The sequence below is a fragment of the Ambystoma mexicanum genome, chromosome 6q (genome assembly GCF_040938575.1).
Source record: "Ambystoma mexicanum isolate Mex_15411 chromosome 6q, UKY_AmexF1_1, whole genome shotgun sequence".
Classification (NCBI taxonomy): domain Eukaryota; kingdom Metazoa; phylum Chordata; class Amphibia; order Caudata; family Ambystomatidae; genus Ambystoma; species Ambystoma mexicanum.
The window spans coordinates 1,661,693,870-1,661,717,592 of NC_090937.1; the positions used below are offsets into that span (position 1 = coordinate 1,661,693,870).

Here is a 23,723-nt window from a genome sequence, read left to right on the forward strand (position 1 = left end):
CCATGAATCCCTGGCCCTCAGACATACACAAATCAATCCTCACATAAGGAAAACACCTATGGAATACTACAGAAACGTTTTCAACCGATCACTTTTAACAGGGAAAGTACCACAATCATTCAAATCGGTGTACATCAAGCCGCTCCTCAAGGACACATCGTGGAGGACCGCTCCAACTACAGGCCCATCTCCAACATCCCGTACCATGCGAAACTACTCGAAACATACATCTATGGAATAACACAAGAATTCATATAAGAACACCTACTGCTGGATCAGGCACAAGTAGGCTTCAGACCGATGAGAGGGGAAAACACATTGCTTTCAATCTGGGACGAGCTAAACGCTAATGTAGACTCACACAAAAGCACAGCTCTAATACTTCTGGATCTCTCCGCTGCATTTGACATAGTCAACTATGACATCCACATCAGAAGACTGGAAGAAATAGACATCACCGACCTAGCCCTATGATGGATAAAATCCTTCCTAACAGAACAGAAACTGTATGGATCAAACCTTTCAAATCAACGGCAAGAGAATCTACCTGCGGAGTACCACAAGGATCCTCCTTATCCCCATTGCTTTTCAAGTTAGACCTGGTGCCACTAATCAAGCTCATTAAAAAACACAGCCTCACATGCCACAACTACGCTGATGACACACAGAGGGTCTACAAAATACAATATACACAGGAAGGAAAGGCAACGCTGGAAGACTGCCTGCAAGAACTCTACGGCTGGATGAAGACGAACAGCCTCAAACTGAACCCGGGCAAAACTGAAATAATGATCATATCCAAAAGCAGGGAAACAATCACTACATCTCATGGCCGACGGAACTTGGAACAGCACCAACACCATCAATGATAGTAAAGAACCTGTGAGTCTTGATGGACAACAAACTAACACTTGGCCCATAAGTAAACGTCATCATCAAGAAATGTTTCTTCCTCCTACACACAGTAAAAAGGATCCTACTATTCCTATCTTTAGCCCAAGAAACACTCACCATCATCGCACTCAGGTCCAGAGTAGACTACACTAACAGACTATGCCTAGGTATGCCAGAACGACTATTAAAGAAACTTCAGAGCATCCAAAACGCTGTGGCCAGACTACCATGAAGAGCATACATCACCCCAGCGCTGAAATTGCTACACTGGCTACCAATAAAACAGCAAATAAAGTTCAAAACAATGTGCATTATGCACAGCACAATCCACAACCGGGGAGCAGAGTTCCGGGGAGCAGAGTTCCTAAAGGAGAAAATAACTTTCTACCATCTGGCAAGACCACTCCAATCAAGCAACGACATTCGTTTAGAAGCAAAACCATACAATAAAAAGAAATTTGGAGGATCATCTTTCTCTCACCTGGCAGCAATAACCTGGAATGACCTACCAAAAAACATGCACAACACAACGGATCATTTGGAATTCCGGAAACTACTCCAAACTTGGCTCTTCGATCCAGAAACAGAAGGAAATGACAAGGAAGCATGCACCCAACGAGAAACAAGAACCTTAAGGAGTAACCCATGACCCTAAATTAATCTCCCCTAAACGGAGGGTGGAGGAGGACATCCCAACAACCCTTGCCCACATAGGATACATAGGTAGGCAGGACCCCAAAGGTTGGGTAGGGAGTAATCAGAACCTCTATCCCAATCATTGCAAGTTGATGGCAGGAAGACCCCAGAATCAGCCAGGTAGACATACGACTAAGGTAACACAGAGTAAAACAGCAGATCCCCGACACACCAACCCCAACCAGGCAGACAAACTTCAATACCAAACACACAGGATAATCATGGATGGGAAGCACTGAAAGGCAAAGACAAAGAGGTAAGGAAAACCTGCTAACCCAACTCTAAAATCTCAATTTCCACATGCACTTACCATACAGAAACAAACAAAATCATCTACACAGCAATACGCACATACTTCACCACAATGTGTAAGGAACTTATGGTGGCAACAGTAAAGACAGACATAAGTGTTTCACACAGTTCAAGGGTGTTTATTAAACTGTATGAATGGTTGAGAAAAATGCCTAACCTAAACCTAAATCTAAGATGGGAGCAAGCGTCGACCATCAAATGAAAAACAAGGCAGCCCATTGTGGCGTCTTGTCATATATAAAGGGCCTATACCAAGAAACCTATTGTCAATCCTTATCGCTAAGTTTACAAAAAAAGCGTGGGGTAGTGTTCACATGAAAAAAAAAAAGAAGTGTTCACAAAAATGATAAGTCAGGCTGCTATGGCCGGGGTCTCCCTTCCCCCGCGTTTTTAGCATGGGACAAGGCGGGACTCTTGAGCACAGCACGCTCCTGGGTATCTTCAGCACGAGGATAGGGTTCCTTTAAACGAGATCAGGACCTTCGGTGGTCATGTCTCTTTCCTACAAAAAGTCTCTTGCCTCAGAGTTTCTGATGTATGAAAATAAAAAATAAAAAACATTCCTTTAAGCCCCAGTTAGGCTTTCTGTTAAGCCCTCACTCCGGCTTTCTCTTGTCATGCTTTTTCTTAAGCCTCCAGACAGGCTTCACACAGTTCGATTATAACATAACGTTCCCCTCCTTCATGCTCAAACCTTCTTCAGTGGCTCTTGCGACTTGTCTTGCCTTTGTTGGGCTCAAGCCGCTTGGCCTTCTACTGTTTGCTGGGTCAGAGACTTCGAGTGGGCGAGGACATTTACGGGGACCACAGCCTGAACACTCCAACCATTGTTTCACTCTTTATTGCTTTTTTACGTTTCCCTCAGCCGGGCACGAGCTGTATGGGGTTTCACCTTCTCCCCAATGCCTCTTGAGACTTGCAGTTGCTTTATATTTATTCTCATGGTTACGGGGCAAAGACTTTCGATTGTACAAGGGATTTTACTCGACCCTTGTATGACCACTATGACCTCTTACGTCAGGCTCCCCCAGATCGACGGGCTCTTCCAGATCCTCCTGAGAGCTATAGTTCAACGAAAGGGGATCAACCAGAGTCTTTTGTATAAGTTTGTTTGTTTGTTTTATTATTTATAATGCGCAACATACCCTAATGTAACAGGGCGCAGCAGTTACATGAATATGCAAAGCTTGGTTACAACAACGTCAATATTTACATACAGGTATTAAATACAGTGTAAATACAAATAGAGCATATTTATATGCAGATTGTGCGGGAGCAAAAATGCAAAAAGCTTGCTTATATCAGCAATATATACAAGTAAAGGTGCTAGTAAGGTGGGTGTGTGCATGTATACAATACGGGAGGGGGTAGTTGGGGCTCCTCACAATGCATCCTGGCTGCTTGCTACATTTAATGAACATTTGTTTTCAGCCACAGGATAGTGTTGGTCCTAAAATTTTGGTAGGGAAGATCGGTTCTCAATGTGGGAGGTAGGGATTTCCACAGTTTAGCTGCTTTCACCAGGAAGCTGTTGCCACCGATGGTGGAGCGATTGAAATTAGGTATAGAAAGGCAATTTTTATAAGCTGTTCTAGAGGGTCTCAGGGAGATCGGTCTATGGAATCTGTTGACCAGGTAAATGGGCGCAGCGTTGTTAAGGGATTTATAAGTAAGTGACAAAGTTTTTAGGAGGAGTTTATCATTGGTTGGGAGCCAATTATTCTGTCGGCTAATCACAGAGATGTGGTCTCTTCTAGAAATGCCTAATGCCGCTCTAAGGGCATTATTTTGTAAAGTTTGGATTTTTCTAATGGTGGCTTTGGTTGACCAAAGATAGAGGGCATTGCAATAGTCCAGGTGAGACAAGATGAGGGCTCTAGCCAGGGTAGTGCAACTAGTGTCAGAGAGAAATGGTTTAGCTGTGCGGATAAGTTGACACGTGTAGGCCGTGGAGGACACTAGAGAGTTAACCTGTTTGGCAAATGAGAGATTTGAGTCAAGGTAAAAGCCTAACGTTTTTACCTCATGTCCTACTTTGATGCTGTTGCCATCGATTGTAAATGAGGAATAGTCAGGTCCTAGTTTTTTTAGGCTAGGGGTGGTGCCCAGGATGAGTGCGGTTTTATCATCATTCAGGCACAGACCATTTGTGGCCATCCATGCCTGGATGATGATGTACACTCTATTCACCAAGGCCAAATCCTTTTCATAATCCCCAGAAAGCGGGAGGAGGATCTGGGTATCATCTGCATAGTTAGTGTAGGTGATACCGAGATGATCCAGATCATCGAAAAGGGGCTTAGTAAAAATGTTGTACAGTGTAGGCGATACAAAAGAACCCTGGGGCGCGGCACAGGTGATTGGGATGGGGTCTGCAGCTGCAGTTGGCGAAAAAACCCTCATGGTTCTACCATTTAGGAAGGATCTGATCCAAGTAATTGCTTTATTGGAAAAGTGTGCAGTGTGTTGATATGGTTGCATAGAATTGTGTGACCAACCAAGTCGATTGCAGCCGAGAGGTCTAGGAGGAGGAGTAGGGCAGCTTTGCCGTTGTCTCCAAGCTCGTCAACTTGGGTCTTAAGGTTAATGAGTGCTGTCCCTGTTCCGTATTGAGGACGGAAGCCGGATTGTCTGGCTCCTAGTAAATGGTGTACTTCCAGGTGTTTTTGGATTTGTACGTAGGCAACCTTATCCAGAATTTTTAGCAGGAACGGTACTGTCGTGATTGGCCCGTAGTTGGTCGGCTTGGATGGGTCGAGAGTAGGTTTTTTAAAAAGTGGAAGTACCCAGGATTGTTTAAGATTGGAGGGGATGGTACCAGTGGAGAAGGACGCGTTGATAAGCTTCGTAATGAAAGGGGAGAGGTCTCGGGCTGCATCCTTGATAGCTAGATGGTTTCAAAGACAAGATGATTCTTTCCACTTCAAGAATAGAAACTTTGGTAAAGTTGAATCGGGTGGATTCATCAGCAGTAATACTCTGTTATTTTAGATGGGGGGGGGGTCGTTTAAGGAAGCTCTTTTGCTGGAAATTGTATTTTGTAAGGTGGATATTTTATTGGCTAGAGCGTTTGGATCTCTGAGCACCATTTTTTATCTTTAATGAATGTGTCGGGTGGTGCTATGGGAGTCTCTATTTCTTTTAGGATGGAGAATAGTTCCTTCATATTGAATTTGGCTTGGGATATGCGCGTGTCGAAGGAGAGTCGTTTTGCTAGACATATTTCTTTTTTATAGAGGAATGAGAGTTTAGGTTTGTTGGCTGCTGAGGGTAGGTTTTTCCAGGCGGCATCGCAGTTTCTTTTTTGTTGCCTTAGGTTTTTTAGGAAAGGCATAAACCATTTATTCAAATGAGTTTTAGGCTTACGTGGCCCAAGTTTGAGGGGGGGCAATCAGGTCCAACGAGGTGGTCATGATTTTATTATATTCTTCAACCAGGATCTCAGGGTCCAGGTTGTCTGGGAGTGAGTTGAGGGTCGGGAGTAAGGCCGGGATAAGTCTATCCACATTGATACTCTCTGGTTAGCGAGGGTGGAGCCCTGATGGCAGGTGGGGGTGGGGGTCTATTAGTAGAAAGCATGAATTATACAAGATGGTGGTCAGTCCAGGCTAGAGGTGAAATAGAGAGGATATTGGCTTCACAGTTGAAGTCTGCCACCCAGTCAAGTATTCTGCCTTTGTCATGGGTAGGTGCATTACTTCTTTGGGTGAAGCCTATTTCTGAGAGGGTGTTGAGTGTGATGAGGGCGAGCTGGTCTGGAGGGTCATTAAAACCCATATTAAGGTCCCTAAGTATAAGTACTTGTGTAGAGCTTTTGAGGTTACTGGACAAACTAGTGTTAATGTCATCCTCGAATGTTCCGGGAGGGCCTGGGGGGGCAGTAATCAGGTGAATATTAAGGGTTTGGGCATTGGTGATTGGAACATTAACAGATAGCAGTTCACATAAGTGACCACGTGGCACAGGACTACTCTGCAGCAGGTCTTCCCCTGGTTCAACAAAGTTCATTAACACATACAAGTTCTTTGTTCATAAACTCCTTCAATTCATATCATGTTGCCATTTGCAACCTTCGCTCAACGGATCCCGGCCTGCTATCGGCTCTCCCTCCGACTCACCGGCTGAGTTGAACTCCCTGGAGTTTCTTGTCTCTGAAGTCAGGGACGGTACTATGGAAGTAAGCACCTCCCTCCGCCTTGGTTATCAGGATGGGAGACCGCCTTGCACCATTGACATATGTTGTACCACATGCTAGCTGTCATTCATGCTCTTATGATTCCTTTCACAGAGGTTTGCGGGTCTGGGTCACAAAGGCACTTCCATCTTTGTCGTCCTTTCAGGTTTCGCCGCCTTTCTCCTCCCTTTGAATACCCGTTCTGGAACAGTCGCCTCCTCACGCATTTTGCCTTGCTCCCAGTGTGCTCTCGTGCGCCACCTTTTATCCCGGTGGGGAAGGGAAAGGGCTTTCAGGTGTGTGTAGTTACTGTCAATTGCCCGACTCTGCCTGACTCATGTGTTGGGACATGCCATGTAAACAGTCCTGGTTTTAGTCTGTTGTCTTTCCTGGTGTAAGAAAGTGTTTGTGTCAGAAAAGGGGAGGGGGGGGATAGAGGTGCTGAATATCCTTCGGGGTAGAATGGGGAAAAGGTGTTATAAAGGAAGGGCGTACCGCGTCTCACCTGTCAGTGTCCCGCTTCCACTCCCGAGAACCCCTCATTCCAGGTGATCCTCCCGCACTGGCCCACCCCCAGGAACTGGATCCAATAGCGATGGTGTGTCCTGGCCACCTGGATGACAGATCCCGGGGAACTTGCAGGTGAGACACCTTCAGGTTTTTCACAACTGCAAGAACAGACTAATTCCTCACAACAACACATGGGAAGAAGCACTGAACGGTGAAAACCAAACTGAAGGTGCCAGCATGGAAATCCTACTCTCACTTTCCTTTTCCCACTACACCTTACTAACCCCGACCTCCCCGCCCCCCTTTTCTTCTCTTTCCACAACCTCCTTTTCAGATCCGGCTGGGTGCCTGGGGACTACTCCAGTGGTGTCGGTGCACGGTACAAATATATTAACATTAAAGTATGCATGAGCCTGAATAGGGCAGGTAACGTGTGTCGGAGTACTAGAAAAGTGTGCAGCTTCTCAAAGAACCCTAAAGAAGGGAGACCTACCATTTTTACAAAAATAAAATATGATGCGCCCAACTTTTATTATACTGTACTGATTTTCCAGCAATAGCAACTTTACCTTTCAACTAATTTTAAACATTTGTGTTTGCATTTTCTTATGTTACTATTGCCTTCTATTTTGTGGGCTGTTTATAGAACTTAAAAAGGAAGTGATATATAGCAGCAAACGGACCAAGTAAAAGCCTGTGTTTTTCTTTACACCAACAAGGTTTCTGACCTACTAATCTACTACTAATAAATAGTAGTGCCTTTTCCGGAGGCCAGCCACCAGAAGCCACAGAATTGCTAGGGTACAAAACAAAGAGCGACAAGAGAGAGAGAGTCTTCTCTTGCTATGCACCCCGTCTCTTGAGCAAGCTACCAGCGCAGAGAAGACTGGCCCCTAAATTCTGCACTTGTGGCCTTACTCCTGAAATAACATCTTGAAAATCACTGACCCCCAATTCTCCTTCGAGAGGTCTCCCCTTATCCATTCCAGCTCTTCTGCTACTCCTGCACCCTCACACATAACCCCCCCTGGAAGCACGCCCCTTGTTCAGAGATGCGTAGCTGCAAAGCTACATTAGCACTTTAGATATCCCACACATATGTATATAGTAGTGATAGTAGCACTAACATATTGCATAGTGTGATCCCAAACTGCATTGATAGGCCTCCTTCCCACTATACAGGTGTCTCAAACTTAGCAGGGCCTCTGTGCCCAAATTCCATTGTGTGATCTCCAAACTGCATTGATAACAGGGCCTCTGTGCCCAAATTGCATTGTGTGATCCCAAACTGCATTGATAGCAGGGCCTCTGTGCCCAAATTGCATTGTATGCCCAATTTGCATTGATAGGCCTCTCTCCCACTATACAGGTGTCTCAAACTTAGCAGGGCCTCTGTGCCCAAATTGCATTGTGTGCCCAAATTGCATTGTGTGATCCCCTAATTACATTGATAGCAGGGCCTCAGTGTCCAAATTGCACTGTATGCCCAAATTGCATTGTGTGATCCAAACTGCATTGATAGCAGGGCCTCTGTGCCCAAATTGCATTGTATGCCCAATTTGCATTGATAGGCCTCTGTCACACTATACAGGGGTCTCAAACTTAGCAGGGTCTCTGTGGCCAAATTGCATTGTGCGATCTCCAAACTGCATTGATTGCAGGGCCTCTGTGCCCAAATTGCATCGTATGCCCAATTTGCATTGATAGGCCTCTCTCCCACTATACAGGCGCCTCAAACTTAGCAGGGCCTCTGTGTCCAATTTGCATTGCATGCCCAAATTGCATTGTGTGACCCCAAACTGCATTGATAGGCCTCTCTCCCACTATATGGGTATCTCACGGCTTAGCAGGGCCTCTGTGCCCAAATTGCATTGTATGCCCAAATTGCATTGTGTGATCCCAAACTGCATTGACGGGCCTCTCTCCCACTATACAGGTGTCTCAAGCTTAGCAGGGCCTCTGTGCCCAAATTGCATTGTATGCCCAAATTGCATTGTGTGATCCCCTAACTGCATTGATAGCAGGGCCTCAGTGTCCAAATTGCACTGTATGCCCAAATTGCATTGTGTGATCCCCTAACTGCATTGATAGGCCTCTCTCCCACTGTACTGGTGTCTCAGATTTGATAAGCCTCTCTCCCACTATACAGCTATCTCTAATCTAGCTCACTCGCAAACTTAGCTAACCCTCTAGTGAGACAGAAGCCACCAGTGAATTATGGTGGTGGGTCACTCTGACTAGGGCCTCTCGCATCACAAGGCGAAAGTCAAAGCTGCATCCGTCCAACCCCCCCCTCCAACCAGCAGATACCCTTCCCAACTCGCACAGCCTGCTCGCCACAGCAAACCGCTCTCAGAGAGAAGGACAGTAAAGAGAGCCACCAATAACACCCAACTTAATAACCCTTACCACCCCCCTTCCCCTCCTAGGACAGCGACTAAATACCACCTACAGACAGAGCCCAAACTAGTAGTGGACACCCCCTCATCCCGCCACTACACCACAAGGCAACCAGACCAAAGCAGGACCAACTAGACATCACCAAACAAAGACTAAACAACTCTCAATCTTACAATGCCACGCAAACGACCCATCCCAAGGAAAAGAAGGAGAGATGAAAGAACAAACACTCCAGAACAGTAACTTAGAACAACAACTATAGACCGGACCCCCCCAGCAAGGAACACAAACCGAAGCAACTCTGAGAGAAGATAAAAATCCCTCTACCTAACTCTGTACCTCGCAGACAACCGGCCACCACAGCAATCCAACCCAACATTAGAAGCAGCAACAAACAACCTAACACAAGCAAGTAGAAGAAGGATGACCAACACAAACAACAAACAGACGACCAACCCAATAACCCCCTACATCACCAAAGCAAGAGGAACATCAAATCAACAACCACAACTCCCGGAAGACGAACCCGATAAAAATACAAAAACCCAAGACAAAACCTAGAAGAACTCTTTGAAGACGCTGACACCCAGAATCCCACAGCCCAACAATTGACCGACCAGGAAGGAAACCTCAACACCAAGCGGAAGTCGACCTCAACAAAGCCCAAACCAAACAACACTTCCAAACTTCATTGCAATCTAATAAACGCAAGATCCATGTCAAACACTCAGAGATCTTCGACCTACTCGACGACAATGGCATTGACATCCTGTTCATCACAGAAACATGGCTGGACGACAACTACAAAATCACACTCCAAAGCTGCCTCCCGACCGACTTCAAATGCCTACAAATAAACAGAAAAAACAAAAAAGGAGGAAGCATCGCTATAGCATTCAAAGAACACATGAAAATAAAAACTGCCGAACCACTCAACCTCCACAACTGCGAAACCATGGTAATACACCTAACAGCGAACTCAAAAACCAACATCACATTCATCCTGGTATACAGACCACCAACATATGATGCAACATTTGTCGATAACTTCATAGAAGCCATCACCAATTTAGCCATCAACCACGAACACCTAATCATCCTGGGGGACTTCAACATCTGGTTTGAAGATAGCCACGCCATCTCCCAAAACTCACTAATTGAACAACTCATCACCATGAAACTACGACAACTAGTCAAAGGAGCAACGCACTCGGCAGGACACACACTAGATGCAATCTTCGCCAAATAAAAACTCATCACCACGGCACCTCCGATACAAATACCATCTCATCATCTCATTCGTGATCACTCTGCCTACCCAAGCCTACACCCAACATCCGAAACTCACAACCACCACCAAAAGAAACTGGAAACACGTCAAAGAAAGCAACCTATTAGAACAACTGGAATTAACAAAACCCGCAACTACTGAACTCGAGCTAGCTAACCTAGACGGGAAAGCAGAGATACTGCACAAATGGATCACAGATACAATAGACAAGATCGCCCCAGAAAAACCGTTCACCCCATCAAAAAAAAGAGCAATGGCAAAATGGTTCACCCCACTATTAAACGACATGAAAAAGGAAAACAAAAAGATGTAATTGGAATGGAGGAAAGAATACAACCCAGGGAAAAAAACACTGTACCAGAAACAAATCCGTGCATACAAGAAGGAAATTCAAAAGGCAACGAGAAGACAATACGACGACAGAATCAACAATGCCACCAACACACAAAAAGAAACGTTTAGTATCATTGAAGAAATGAGAAACCCACCAGGCTGCGATAACACCCCGACCCCCTCAAAAAACTATGCAGCAACCTGGCAGATCACTAAAAAACAAAAAAAAAAAAAAAAAAAAAAAAAAATCAACGACGTCCGTCAAACAATACAAAAGCGACCAACCAACCACAACATACAACCCAACGAACCCAACACGGAACCACAACACAAACTCCGAAGCTTTCCTGAAATATCAGCAGAGGCATTCGCAATGCTGGTAAAATGAAGCAAGAAAGCTGGATCACCCATGGACCCCTGTCTCCCGGACATCTACAAATCAATCCTCGGACAAGGATCGTCAGCAGAACACTACAGAAACCTTCTAAACCTATCACTATCAACAGGGACTGTACCAAACATCTTCAAATCAGCATACATCAAACCACTCTTGAAAAACGCAAGCAGCGACGTAGACGACCTCTCCAACTACAGACCGATCTCTAACATCCCCTACCCAGCAAAACTTCTAGAAACCTACGTATATTAACGAACCCAAGAACACGTAGAAAAACACCATCTGCTGGTCCAAGCTCAAATTGGTTTCAGACCAGCGAAAGGAATGGAAACAGCACTACTATCCATCTGGGACGACCTCAAAACTAACGCAGACTCCAACACTACCTCAGCCCTTATTCTGCTCGACCTCTCCGCAGCCTTTGACACAGTTAGCCACGACACCCTGACCAAAAGACTAGAAGACATAGGCATAACAGACACAGCACTACGCTGGACCAAATCATTCCTAGCAGACAGAACAGAAGCCGTATGGACAAAACTTTCAAATCCACTCCACGTGTTAACGACTGGAGTACCACAAGGATCCTCACTATCTCCACTATATTTCAACATCTATCAGACTCCGGTCATCAGAATCTTCAAAAAATATAACATTACATGTTACAACTGCGCAGATGACACTCAGATCATCTACAAAATCAAAGACACTGAGGCCGGTCATTCAACCCTAACTGAAGAAGTCTTCAGCTGGATGGATGCCAACAACCTGAAAATCAACCCAGGAAAGACAGAAATCATGATTGTATCCAAAGACCAAGAGAACGAAACCACCATCCCATGGCCTACGGAAATGGGAAACGCACCGACACCTTTGAAGGTAGTAAAAAATCTGGGAGTCCTAATGGACAACAACCTAACCCTGGAAACACAAATAAATGCAATAGTGAAGAAATGCTTTTTCCTCCTCCACACGGCAAGAAGAATTCTACCTTTCCTCTCCTTCACGCACAAAACACTCACTATCGTCGCCCTAATCATGTCAAAAATCGACTATGCAAACAGCCTCTACCTCGGAATACCAGAATACCTCCTGAAGAAACTGCAACAGATCCAAAATACATCAGCAAGACTACTCCTCAAACTATCCAGAAGAGACTGCATCACTCCAGCCCTAAAAACACCACTGGCTCCCAGTAAAACATCGCCTCATCTTCAAAACAATGTGCATAACGCACAGGGCAATCAGCGGACAAGGAGCAGAATTCCTACAAAAGAAAATAACAGTCTACAAACCAACGAGACTCCTCCGATCAAGCAACGAAATCCGCCTGGAACTCACACCATACCTTAAGAAAAAACTTGGAGGCACCTCCTTCTACCACTTAGCCGCAAAAACCTGGAACATCCCAAAAGAAATAAAATACAGAAGATCACCTAAAATTCAGGAAATCACTAAAAACCTGGCTCTACAACACCACAGACTAAACCTGGAAACCAAAACTGGAAAAAGGATGACTAAACCGGAAAAGACACCGACATTCCTGACCCGAGAGAATAACTCTGACGGCACCTGGACGGGTGACACCGGATAGACTGGAACACAGGTCGCACGCACAGAGACTTAGTCAACTACCACAAACAATCCCACCAACTCTTTCGCCCGCCCCTTAATTACCGCCAGGTACCACAATGGTGTGGAATTATCGAGATATTGGCAATTACCCCACTACCTGAGAGGTTGTCATTGGCAGGTGCACTGGCCACAGGAGTATGAAGGGAGGATAAGGGGAGCTATGAGAGAGCAGGTTAGAGGTTGGGGCCAGAGGAGTAAGGAACCCGTATGCCAGTCGGACCCAGATCAGGACAGAGCCGCATCAGGGGACACTACGCAAGCCGAGTGCCTCAATTCAGGATAGAGATGCAAACTAACCTACTCTACTAACAATTTCCCTTTCTGCATACACCTCTCAAACTCCAAACCAAACACAACCAAAACCTACAGCACAACAAATGGCACAAACTTCACTACATCGCAACAACAAAACAAAAACACACATAGCCTTGCACAACAGTACACGACGACTACCGGCCGCAAACACCCCAAGTCCAGCCAACGGACCCACCAGGCTGAGGCCGCCAACAGCACACCACTGCTCTCTTGCATTTTTCCTGCTTCCTCCCACTAACTCAACCTACCCTCCTTTTTCGGAGCCGCCAGAGCACCAGGGGACCACTCTGGTGGTCATAGTGTGCAGTACAAATGTCCTTAACAATATTACTTATTACTATTTTTTCTGCTCTGTAACTACCACTACTGGTGGGGCGTTTGTGTAGACACTTGCCCCTTTGCAGATATAATACATCAAGAAACTGCACTTCTCTGATGTCACTTGCTCTTTAAGGGCCTGGAGCCAGCTCAGGTAATGGAGGATAACAGTAGCATGAAGAATGCTTAAGAAATGTTGACAGGCAGCTATAGAACATTGGCATTTGGAAACAATGGGCATCATGAGTGGGCTGGTGTGGGTTAAATTAGACAGCTTTACTGTATACTGCTGCATTACCGCTCCACCTAATTAAGAGTTGGGAGGAAGTTGGAGTATTCACCTACAGGATTTCGGTGGAATTACCGCCTCCTGAATTACCACCATGGTAACTAAACCAAACTCGTATTGAGCCCCAATATACCGTATTTTTGCAAAACACTGTACGTCCCCTTGAAAAGGGACTACTCGAGAGTTTAGCAGTGCTTGAGGCACCATACTTGAGGCGCAGATCGAATACCGCTTGCATGTGAACAAGTTAACGGGTGAAGCCGGTTCATGGTGTTCTTGGGGGATAAATCAATACTGACCTTGCCGTACCACCGTGACAAATAGAGCTGCTTCATGGTCATGTGGTCTGGTAGAGACTCATTGTTGAATAACAGCTGGACCTAAGCAACGAAACAATAAGTAAAGTTAAGTCTGTTTAGTGGCAATTTAAATGTCATCCCTTATCTGGCCTTACTAAACATCAATACACAATCTTAGCCAACCCAGAGAGCAATCATAAATCAAGTGTGGCGTAAACCGTTCAATGGAGACACTGAAATTCCTCTGCTCATACACACTATTGAAGACCAGCTCCCTGAATACAGGTCTCAGAATCCTGCATGGAGCACATTCAACTCTACACTCTGCAGCACACACCCTATCCAGAAGGAACAGTAGCTTCAGCTCAATGGCCCATCATGACGTCCAGCTCCCTGAATGCAGGTCTCAGAATCCTGCATGGAGCACGTCCAACTCTGCACATTCTCATCAGACAGGCTATCCGGAAGGAACAGTAGCTTCAGCTCAATGGCCCATCATGACGTCCAGCTCCCTGAATGCATGTCTCAGAATCCTGCATGGAGCACATCCAACTCTACACACTCTCCAGCTGACAGCCTATCCAGAAGGAGCAGTAGCTTCAGCTCAATGGCCCATCATGATGTCAGGCTCCCTGAAGGCAGGTCTCAGAATCCTACATGGAGCACATCCAACTCTGCACTCTCTCCAGCAGACAGCCTATCCAGAAGTAACAGTAGCTTCAGCTCAATGGCCCATCATGACGTCATGCTCCCTGAATGCATGTCTCAGAATCCTGCATGGAGCACATCCAACTCTACACACTCTCCAGCTGACAGCCTATCCAGAAGGAGCAGTAGCTTCAGCTCAATGGCCCATCATGATGTCAAGCTCCCTGAAGGCAGGTCTCAGAATCCTACATGGAGCACATCCAACTCTGCACTCTCTCCAGCAGACAGCCTATCCAGAAGTAACAGTAGCTTCAGCTCAATGGCCCATCATGACGTCATGCTCCCTGAATGCAGGTCTCAGAATCCTACATGGAGCACATCCAACTCTACACACTCTCCAGCACACAGCCTACCCGGAAGGAACAGCTTCAGCTCAACGGACCATCATGACATCCGGCTCCCCGAATACAGGTCTCAGAATCCTACATGGAGCACATCCAACTCTACACACTCTCCAGCACACAGACTATCCAGAAGGAGCAGTAGCTTCAGCTTAATGGCTTCTACTACAAACCCTCCCCAAAAGAAACCCAGAAACACCTATTCTTAATCTCCAAACTCTTACCAACCCACCCATTCACCATGACAGTTGTGTCTGTGACATGGTTAGACTCTGCAAACAATGGTAACTATCATACTCTCTCAGACCATTTGTTGCGATGTAGATGTCATGGCACCATATCACGCGCTGACAGCATGACTTTAATGTGCTTGGAAATTGTGTGTGCCGATCCAAAGGGTCCATCAAGCGTCTATCAATTGGCCATCAATCGTCGCCCATATGAAACACTTGTGTACAGGCGCGTTATAAATGGCGTATCACATCAGATCATATCTTTCTACAGACATTAATTAACTTCCTGAGTTTTCAATGACCTAAACAAACCAATTACACATTGGCCCCTTCACCTGGACCACAACGCTTGGTGGCAGCAATCAGACACCCCCGACACGCTGGTTGTCCCGCCGGCCAAGTGGAGAGACTTACGTGTGGTGGAACGACGTTCAATCGGTGACAAAGGACCCTCCGGAGATGTCGGACCTCTGCACGGATAGAGCACCTCACATATTTCTGCTATAAAAAAAGGAGGTTGCAGGTTAAGGACATTGCTCCAAACACAGAAGCGCAGCAAAGTGAATGATCTTTCCGCACACGGTTAGACATGGTAGTGAAGTCAAAAGCAACTCGTAAGAACCGTGGGAACATGTAGAACAGTCTTGGAGAGGTTCTTCATACAAAGCAGGCATCTTCTGTGAAGGCAAACAGCTTAGTAAACGTAAAACGTCTTATCTTTTTGGGTCGTTACCCTGCCATGTACGGTCCCCCCCAGTGTCCAATATAGAGTTTAGTTTAGTTTCTTTATTTATACTGTGCGCCGAACCATGAGGTAACTGGGTGCCGGAGACTTAGAATGTTACAACAGAATACAGACATACAATATATAACAGTAAGTGCAGTTGGGTTACATAGTGGTCGAGGGGCAGACATAGGATAATAGTACAGTGCTTAGTTCGTCAGACTATGGTGGAGTTCTTGCTGGCGAGCCAGGACTTAGTTTTTGCTCTGAAGGTCCAAAAGGATGGTTCTACTGTAAGGTTCAACGGTATATGTTTGGAGGCTAGGACCGGGAAGCTGGAGCCGCCAGCTTTTTATTTTTTTTTAAAGAGAATTTGGGTATGGATAGGCAATGAGAGTACAACGTTCTGGTTGGTCTGGTAGAAGTGTGTTTGTTGAACTTGTCTGCCAGGTATTTGGGGGCGTCATTAGAGAGGCATTTGTGGACGATAAAGAGAGATCTAAGGGTGATTCTGTCTCGTACATGGAGCCAGTGGGCATCTTGTCTGAGGCTGGAGATGTGCGAGTGCTGCGGGATACTCAGAGCCGCCCTGAGGGCATTATTTTGAAGCACCTGCAGTTTGTTCGGATTGCGTTCTGAGGTACCAAGAAAGAGTGTTGCAGTGGTCAATTTTTGAGAGCACTAGTGTTCAGGCTAGTGTAACGCAACTGGTGGGCGAGAGGAAGGCTTTGCAGGCATTGATGAGCTTATTTGTATAAGCTGTGGGGGAGGCTGTGGCGTTCACCAGTTTTTTGAGCGAGTGTGTGGAATCCAAATAAACCCCTAGAGTTTTAATTTCTTTGGCCATAGTGATTAGGTTACAGTCTATGTTGATAGAAGTGTAACGGGGGTTCAGTTTGTTTAGCCGTGGTTGGGAGCCGACGAGAAGGCGCTCAGTTTTCTCGTCGTTGAGGCATAGGCCGTTTCAAGGAGTCACATCCACTAGCCGGACCCAAATGGTAGCAAGGAATTAGCATATAATCTAACAGAAGTTAGCCCATCAAAGGAAAGAATGGAAGAGCCAAACCGACCTCTGATTGGCTGAAAGTGATACGTCCTGATTTTCTGGTGCCCTACTCCAATGTTAAAGTCAGGCCTAGTGTTACATTAGTTCTAGATCCTAAGCCCAAAGGCAGAGCAGACCAGGCTTAATTTATAGGGAGGTGAGTGGGGTGGTTGACAGGTACATGGCACACTTTCACTTTTCACAAATATCAAATGAGAGGAAGTCCACACAATATAGATGTATGAAGATATATTTCTTATATTGGAGAAGGCAAGAGCTAAAACACCACACTACCAGGTTAAGTAAACTTCACAAAACAAATACGCAAGACTGCAGCAGACAAGTGCAAGGTTTTCCACAGTTCAATTAATATTCTTTCCTACAGGAAGAAAATGCAGTTGCAGGAAAGTAAAATATGTTTCCTATCAAGGAATGGAAAGAGTTTTTGAAGAGGCCGATGGAAAGCAGTGGCGGGTGTTAATATGGATTTCTAGAATCTGGCCTGGTGGGCAGATTTTAGGAGGCCACCCTAGTTATGGTGCACAGAAAGCTCAGAGAGTTTAGCCAAAAGTAGCAATGGTGAGCAGTCAAGGCTTGTTCTCTAGAGAGTGTGAGTGGGGTTCAGGTGCCCCCAATGAGTCCTCACAGAATAGCACATAATAATTCAATTTAGACTGTCAGTTATAAAAATATAGTTGTTTATTTAAGCCTTTAGAACACACCGAAAAAGGAAACTAGCAGGTAATACTATCACACAATAATATAATATATACAATCACCATTAGGTTTACTTAATAGACATCAAATACATTTATCAAGCAACGGAAGTAAGTAATGCAGATGCAATCAAATGAAGGGAACCAGTCACAGGTACTAACTTTAGAAGTCAACACCCCAAGATGAATGGGTCCCAGTGCCCAAACATCACAGGGTCCCACTCAATGTCTCTCACTGGTATGAGTGCTCTATAAAAAGGATATTATATGATATGGCATTTATAACGCGCCTACACACAAGTGTTTGAAGGCGCGACGCAGCAAGGGAGGGGGAACAGAGGGAAGACAGAGACAGCGATCCTACTAGGCCAAGTGTCATTCAGGACGCGCAAATGCAGAGGAAAGGGGAAGGGGAAAAGTGCGGAATGGGTGGGGAGTGGGGACAGTGCAGTACATGGGTTAAAGAATAAATAAAAAACAATAAGAGAAGTACGGCCAGCTGGTGGCAAGTGCAAGGGTAAGTGCAGGTATCAGCTGTCAAGTGCTGGTGGGGGACTGAAGGGGTAGAGAAACAGTCCCAAAGTGCAGGGTTGCCAGGGAGGCAGTGCAGGTGTGTAACTGGTGGGGGAGGGGACCTGGGCGCGAGATCAGAAGGTGGCCAGGTAAACAGTACAGTTTCAGCCAGGAATTCAAGAGGGGAAAGGAGGAGAGAAAGCAGAAGCAAAGAGGAAGGTTTTGAGGTGCTTCCGGAACCACAGGTGGTTCTCCTCAAGTTTCAGGGCGGCTGTTTCAGAGGGAAGGCTCGGCCGAAGGGAGAGATCTACCACCAACTCATTGCTTGGAGAAGCAACTGATCCTGAGGGAGTTGGAGGCTGGTGAGTGAAGAGCTCGAGAAGGAAGATATCTAGGAAGAGAGAGTTGAAGGTATTGAAGCCCCAGGCCCCAGAAGGCCTTGTGGACAATGCAGAGGGTTTTGAACGTAATCCTCGCAGCTATGGGAGCCAGTGTAGAGATTTCAGTCCTGGAGAGATGCGACCCCTAGGCTTGAGGCCAAGGACAAGTCTTGCAGTCCTGTTCTGGATGCAATGGTCTTATGGTGGTAATTAGTCTCAAACTATTAAGTTTAATAACAATTTACCAGAAGATAAGTTATCTCCTTTCTTCCAGACCCGAAAGCTAACCTAGGGGCAGGATACCCAGCCCAGGTTTGATGACGAAAGTTGAGTGGGAGGGAGATGGGAGACCTGTTCCCAATAATCTCCAACAGGGGGATAAGGGGTGGACGCAGGCACACTGATTCTTACTTACACCCCCAGATTCTGATTTTCCTATATGTCAATGGATCTTATGGGGTCACTGGGAGCTTGATCTTCCACCTTTTGTTCTGGCCAAAGGTGCCCAGGAGTTACAGGTTTGAGGATTCTTCCGGTTGGGTTCAAATGCAAGATGCAGTCCCTAGCGGCAAAGAAGTCTTAGTTGCTTACTTGTAACTGTATTTCTCCAGCATTGGATCTTTCATAGATTCACATGCCTGAATATTATCAGTCGTCAGACTGGGAATCCTCAGTAATTTAAATAATAATAATAATATAAAACGCCTTCCTTAGGAAGAAAGGCTACAACCATAGAGCCCCATAGGGCCTGTGCAGCCCTTCACTAGTGGAATCACTCCACCTTCTTTGGTCCTTTTTTAGCCCCAACCAATGAGGTGGCAGGGCTTAGGCTCCACCCCAGTCAGCCGTCTTCAGATTTTGAACCGTGAAGGCTAGTAACTGATGACTGACTGGAGCGGGAGTAGCCTCCCCCCAGGGGAGGAGGACGGGTGCATGTGAATCTAGGAAAGATACCAATGCTGGAGAAATACGGTACCATACATACCATAGTGATTTTTTTGAAAATGTTTACTAAGCAACTAAGACTTCTCCAGCATTGGATCTTTCATAAATTAACACGCCTGAATAGAATAGCAAGCAGTTCATTACAATCCAACAGGTCTGATAGCCGTAAGGTTGCACCTATGTATGCATGTGCTATATATAGCATGTGTAACATACTTATAGCGTACAAAGTAAGTCTACCAGAAAAATACATACAAGGAACTGTGGGAACAAACAAGAGTCAAAGTTAAGGAACAAAAGGAGTCTGGAGCACTGCTTATCCTACCGCTGCAGTTTTCTTCAAAGCAGTGATGTCAGTCAAACTTTTGGAGCGTGCTCCAGGTGGCTGCCTGAGAGATGTATTTTGGATACACTCCTGCTTGAAACGCTGTTGAGACCACTCTCGCTCAGGTGGATTGTGCTGTGGGCGTGGCTGGCATAGGGTTATTTCTGATTTTGGGACAGTGAGTAATGCAACTGGATACCCAACAGGTCAGACTTTGTTTTGATATGCATTGATACTTGGTTCATCCTGCAAAGGTGACAAAAAACGTTTAGAGGTCCTTTGTTGTTTCTATGTTGAACTTAAGTGCTCTCGCTACATCTAGGGGATTTCGCGTCTGTTCCGCTAAGGCCGTGTGGATATGACCTTGGAATTAATTTAGGGTTGGGCTGAAGAACAACCTTGTCCCTGTGAAAGTTGGTGAACCGTGGTTCGGTGAACAGTGCTTGTAGCTCCCTGATGCGCCTGGCTGAGGTGATGGCCACTAAGAAGGCAGTTTTCCATGATAAGAACTTTGTGTCACACCTGTGAATAGGTACATAGGGCACTCCCATTAGCGTGGCTAAGACTGTGCGAAGACCAAAGGCAGGAGAAATGTTCCTTTGTATGGGAAAAGAGCACATAAAGCCTTTAATGAAGGCTTTGACAGCTGGGTGTGCCACTAGAGTGTGTTGATGAGGCCTGGTTGTATACATGGAAATGGGCGAACGATGGACCTTGATGCAAGTAATCCAGGTTGCTTGTAATCCAGGTCGCTGGCTGCTTGCAGTATAGCCCCAGCATGTGGGATCCAGAAGGAGGTTGTGGAATTTTCACTGAGGAATAAGCTGGCTACGTTGTGATGAAGCTGTTCGCCCCTGTGCTGTGACCAACAGGTGCGGGTGAGGCTGGAGATGAATTGGTTTCTCCAGTTTCTCCAGTGCTAGTTGAAGGAATGCAAAGTACCAAATCCGGCATTCCCACATTGGGGCTATCAGTATAAGGGGGCAGGGTTGCTCATTCATCCTGCGCAGCACCCGCAGGATCAACAGTGTTGGAGGGAACCCGTAAAGGAATCTCCCCTTTCATTGTATGGAGAATGCATCTCCCAGCGAGTGTTTCTCCGGGTACCTGGAAGCAAACTGATTGCATTTCTTGTTTACGTGGGTAGCACACAGGTCTGTGGTGGGTTTTTCTCACCTGAGGAAAAGTGTGTCCAGGTTGGGGTTGTTGCTCTCCCATTCGTGGAATTGGAGGAATTGTCGGCTGAGTTTGTCGGCCAAGGCGTTGCTCTGCCCTCATGTTTATTCTGTGGTGTAGGGCCCAGTTTCAGAGCTTTCAGCAAGAGGATGTTGGACTTGGTGCCGCCCTATTTGTATGTGTAGTGCATTGACGTCGGGATTCTACTGGAAACCACACCCCGCTGACTTGCCCCCCAGCCCGAGAGTGAGGCGTGTATTCTTAAGAGTAGAGGACATGCGTAGCTGGAAAGTTAAACCCTGTAGAAGATTGTAATGCCTGGCCCATCATTTGAGGGCCTTGTGGAAATTTGGCACAAGGCTTACAATGTCCTCCCACGATTCGCTGTGTTATAGGCCGTCCACCTCCTGAAGCGGTCTCATCTTCCTCCTGAAGCGGTCTCATCTTCAGTCTGCAATTTGGTACAATGAAAATAAAGGAGGACATCATACCCAGGAGGGACTTGTATTGTCTGACAGTGGAGCTTGTTCTCTCTTTGAACCATGTGATGAGGTTTTGCATTATCGCCAATCTGTCCAGGGAGGAGCGAACCCTGGGAACTCGAGTGTCCGTATCTGCTCAGAGAAAGATTGCTATCTGCACAGGTAGGGGTGGAGACGTGTCCTCATTGATGGAAAAACATAGATCTTGTAGCAGAGTTGTTCTTTCCACTGCTTCTGATGCTGTTCCCAGGGAGCTTCCTTTCACTAGCCAGTCATCTAGGTATGGAAAAACCTGTAACCCAGAGAGCCTGAGGTGAGCGGCCACTGTGGCAGGCATTTCGTAAACACTCTTGGTGCAGACTTCAGCCTGAAAGGAAGTACCTTGAACAGGAAGTGTTGATCACCGACAGTGAACCGAAGGTACTGTCTGTGGGATAGATGGATGGATGGAAAGGGACACGGAAGTAGGTGTTCTCCAAGTCTAGGGTAGTGAGGACATTGCCCTTGTTGAGCCATGGAAGGGAGCTCATCTTGAATTTTAAATGGCAAACACACTTGTTCAGGGCCCGTATATCTAGTATCAGGCTCCACTGGCTGTTTTTCTTCCTTAGTAGAAAAAAGTGGGACAGGAATCGTTTTCCACCGTTGTGGAGGCGACTACCCGCTCTATGGCGGCCTTTAGTAAAAGCATGGTGGCTTCTGCCCTCAATTGTAGCAGCCAGAGAATGTTTTTTCTTGGCGGTGGGCAAGGTGGTGGTCGCTGAAGAAATTCTATGGCATTACCTGAAGCACCCATTTGTCCGATGTTATGGTGTACCAATGATTCAGGTGTGTGAAATGTGGCCTCTCACTAGGGTGGGATGTGGAAGGCGTGCTAAGTACGAATCAGTTCTTCTTAGCATGCCTCCTGCCTTGGCTTGAGCCCCTCTTGCCACGTGGGTTCTGGTACCTGGTGGAACTTTGCTGATATCTACCTCTCGATTGGCAGGAGGTTGAAGAGGATGCTTGACCCTGGAAAGACCCGTTGTGTGACCTGTACTTAGTACTGGCACCTCGAAAGCACCAAAAAGGATGGAGGTCCTTGTTCTTTAAAAAGACCTATTCGCCCTATCAGTGTCAGCTTTGATGCCCATCAAGTGATGCCCTTTGATGCCCTTGACTCTCTCGGCTCCAGCCTTGATCGATCTCTGCATCCACTCCTTTGCTACTGGAGTTTTCACCTCTCCTCTCAAGCACTCCCTTGAGCACCCCTATGCTCAAAAAGCCCTCTGCCAACCACTCCATCCCAGCAAACTATTGCCCAATTTCTACCACTCCTTTCCTGGGCAAACTCCTGGAGAAATCGGCTATCTACCAGCAAACCCTCCACACTGAATATGGTGGTGGTCTCCACGACCATCAGTCTGGATTCAGAGCAGCCAGAGGCACGGAAACTGCTCTCCTGAACACCTGTGAAGGTTTGGTCTCTAACCTTGACTCTAACTCTCCCTCTGTCCTCATCCTGCTCGACTTTTCTTCTGACTTTGACACAGTAAACCACAACATCCTGATTACATGTTTTCGAGATACCCTGGTATCACGGATCAGGTTCTGGTGTGGTTCCCCCTTTCCTCTTGGACCGACCTTCCCAGGTTGAACTCGTCTTTCCTCTCCTCATGCGGTGTTCCCTTGGATCTAACCTCTCGCTCCGGTTTTTCAATGTCTATATGGTCCCCGTGGCCTGACTGATCTCTACCTTGTCCTCTAACTTTCAGTGTTTTACGGATGAAACGCAGCTGTCTTTCAGGCTACCCACGGCCTCCTTCTCCTCGTTCATCCCAGACTTTCTTTCCGCTGTTCAGGTATGGTGCGCCTCTAATGATTTATACCTTAGTGTCAGTAAGATGGAGATGCTGCTCCTGCTGCATCTTCGAATCCACTCTCCCCTCATCTCCACACATGACAGACGTCTCTAAAAAGTCCCATTTCCAACCGCACCTCCTCAGAGGTATTCTACCTTTTCTCACCTTCCCCCAGAAGCTTACTATCTCCAAAGCCCAGCCCAGCCCATCCAAAGCCCAGACAGGACCGCAAGAGTTATCCTTGGCCTCAAGCTCAGGGACTGCATCTCTCCATCTCTGAAATCCCTTCACTGGCCCCCGGTGGCTGCAAGGGTCAAGTTCAAGACCCTCTGAATTACCCACAAGGCCTATCTCCAATGCTCTCTTCCTAAGTACCTTGCTTCAAGAGCCCTCTGCTCGTCTACCTGCAATTCTCTCCAGATGAGTCGCTT

General features: G+C 46.4%; 1 protein-coding gene across 3 annotated transcripts in view; it reads right to left on the minus strand.

Annotated features, from left to right (window-relative positions):
• Positions 1-23,723, minus strand: part of PCGF1 (polycomb group ring finger 1) — a 253,872-nt gene that overhangs the window by 22,334 nt on the left and 207,815 nt on the right. For 2 of the 3 annotated variants that reach the window (XM_069632495.1, XM_069632497.1), the window contains exons 7-8: positions 15,560-15,646; positions 13,864-13,944 (exon numbers count right to left, since the gene is read on the minus strand). In XM_069632495.1, the coding sequence (XP_069488596.1) occupies positions 13,864-13,944; positions 15,560-15,646 (168 nt within the window). The remainder of the gene's footprint in view (positions 1-13,863; positions 13,945-15,559; positions 15,647-23,723) is intronic. The other variant, XM_069632496.1, reaches the window with a different exon arrangement.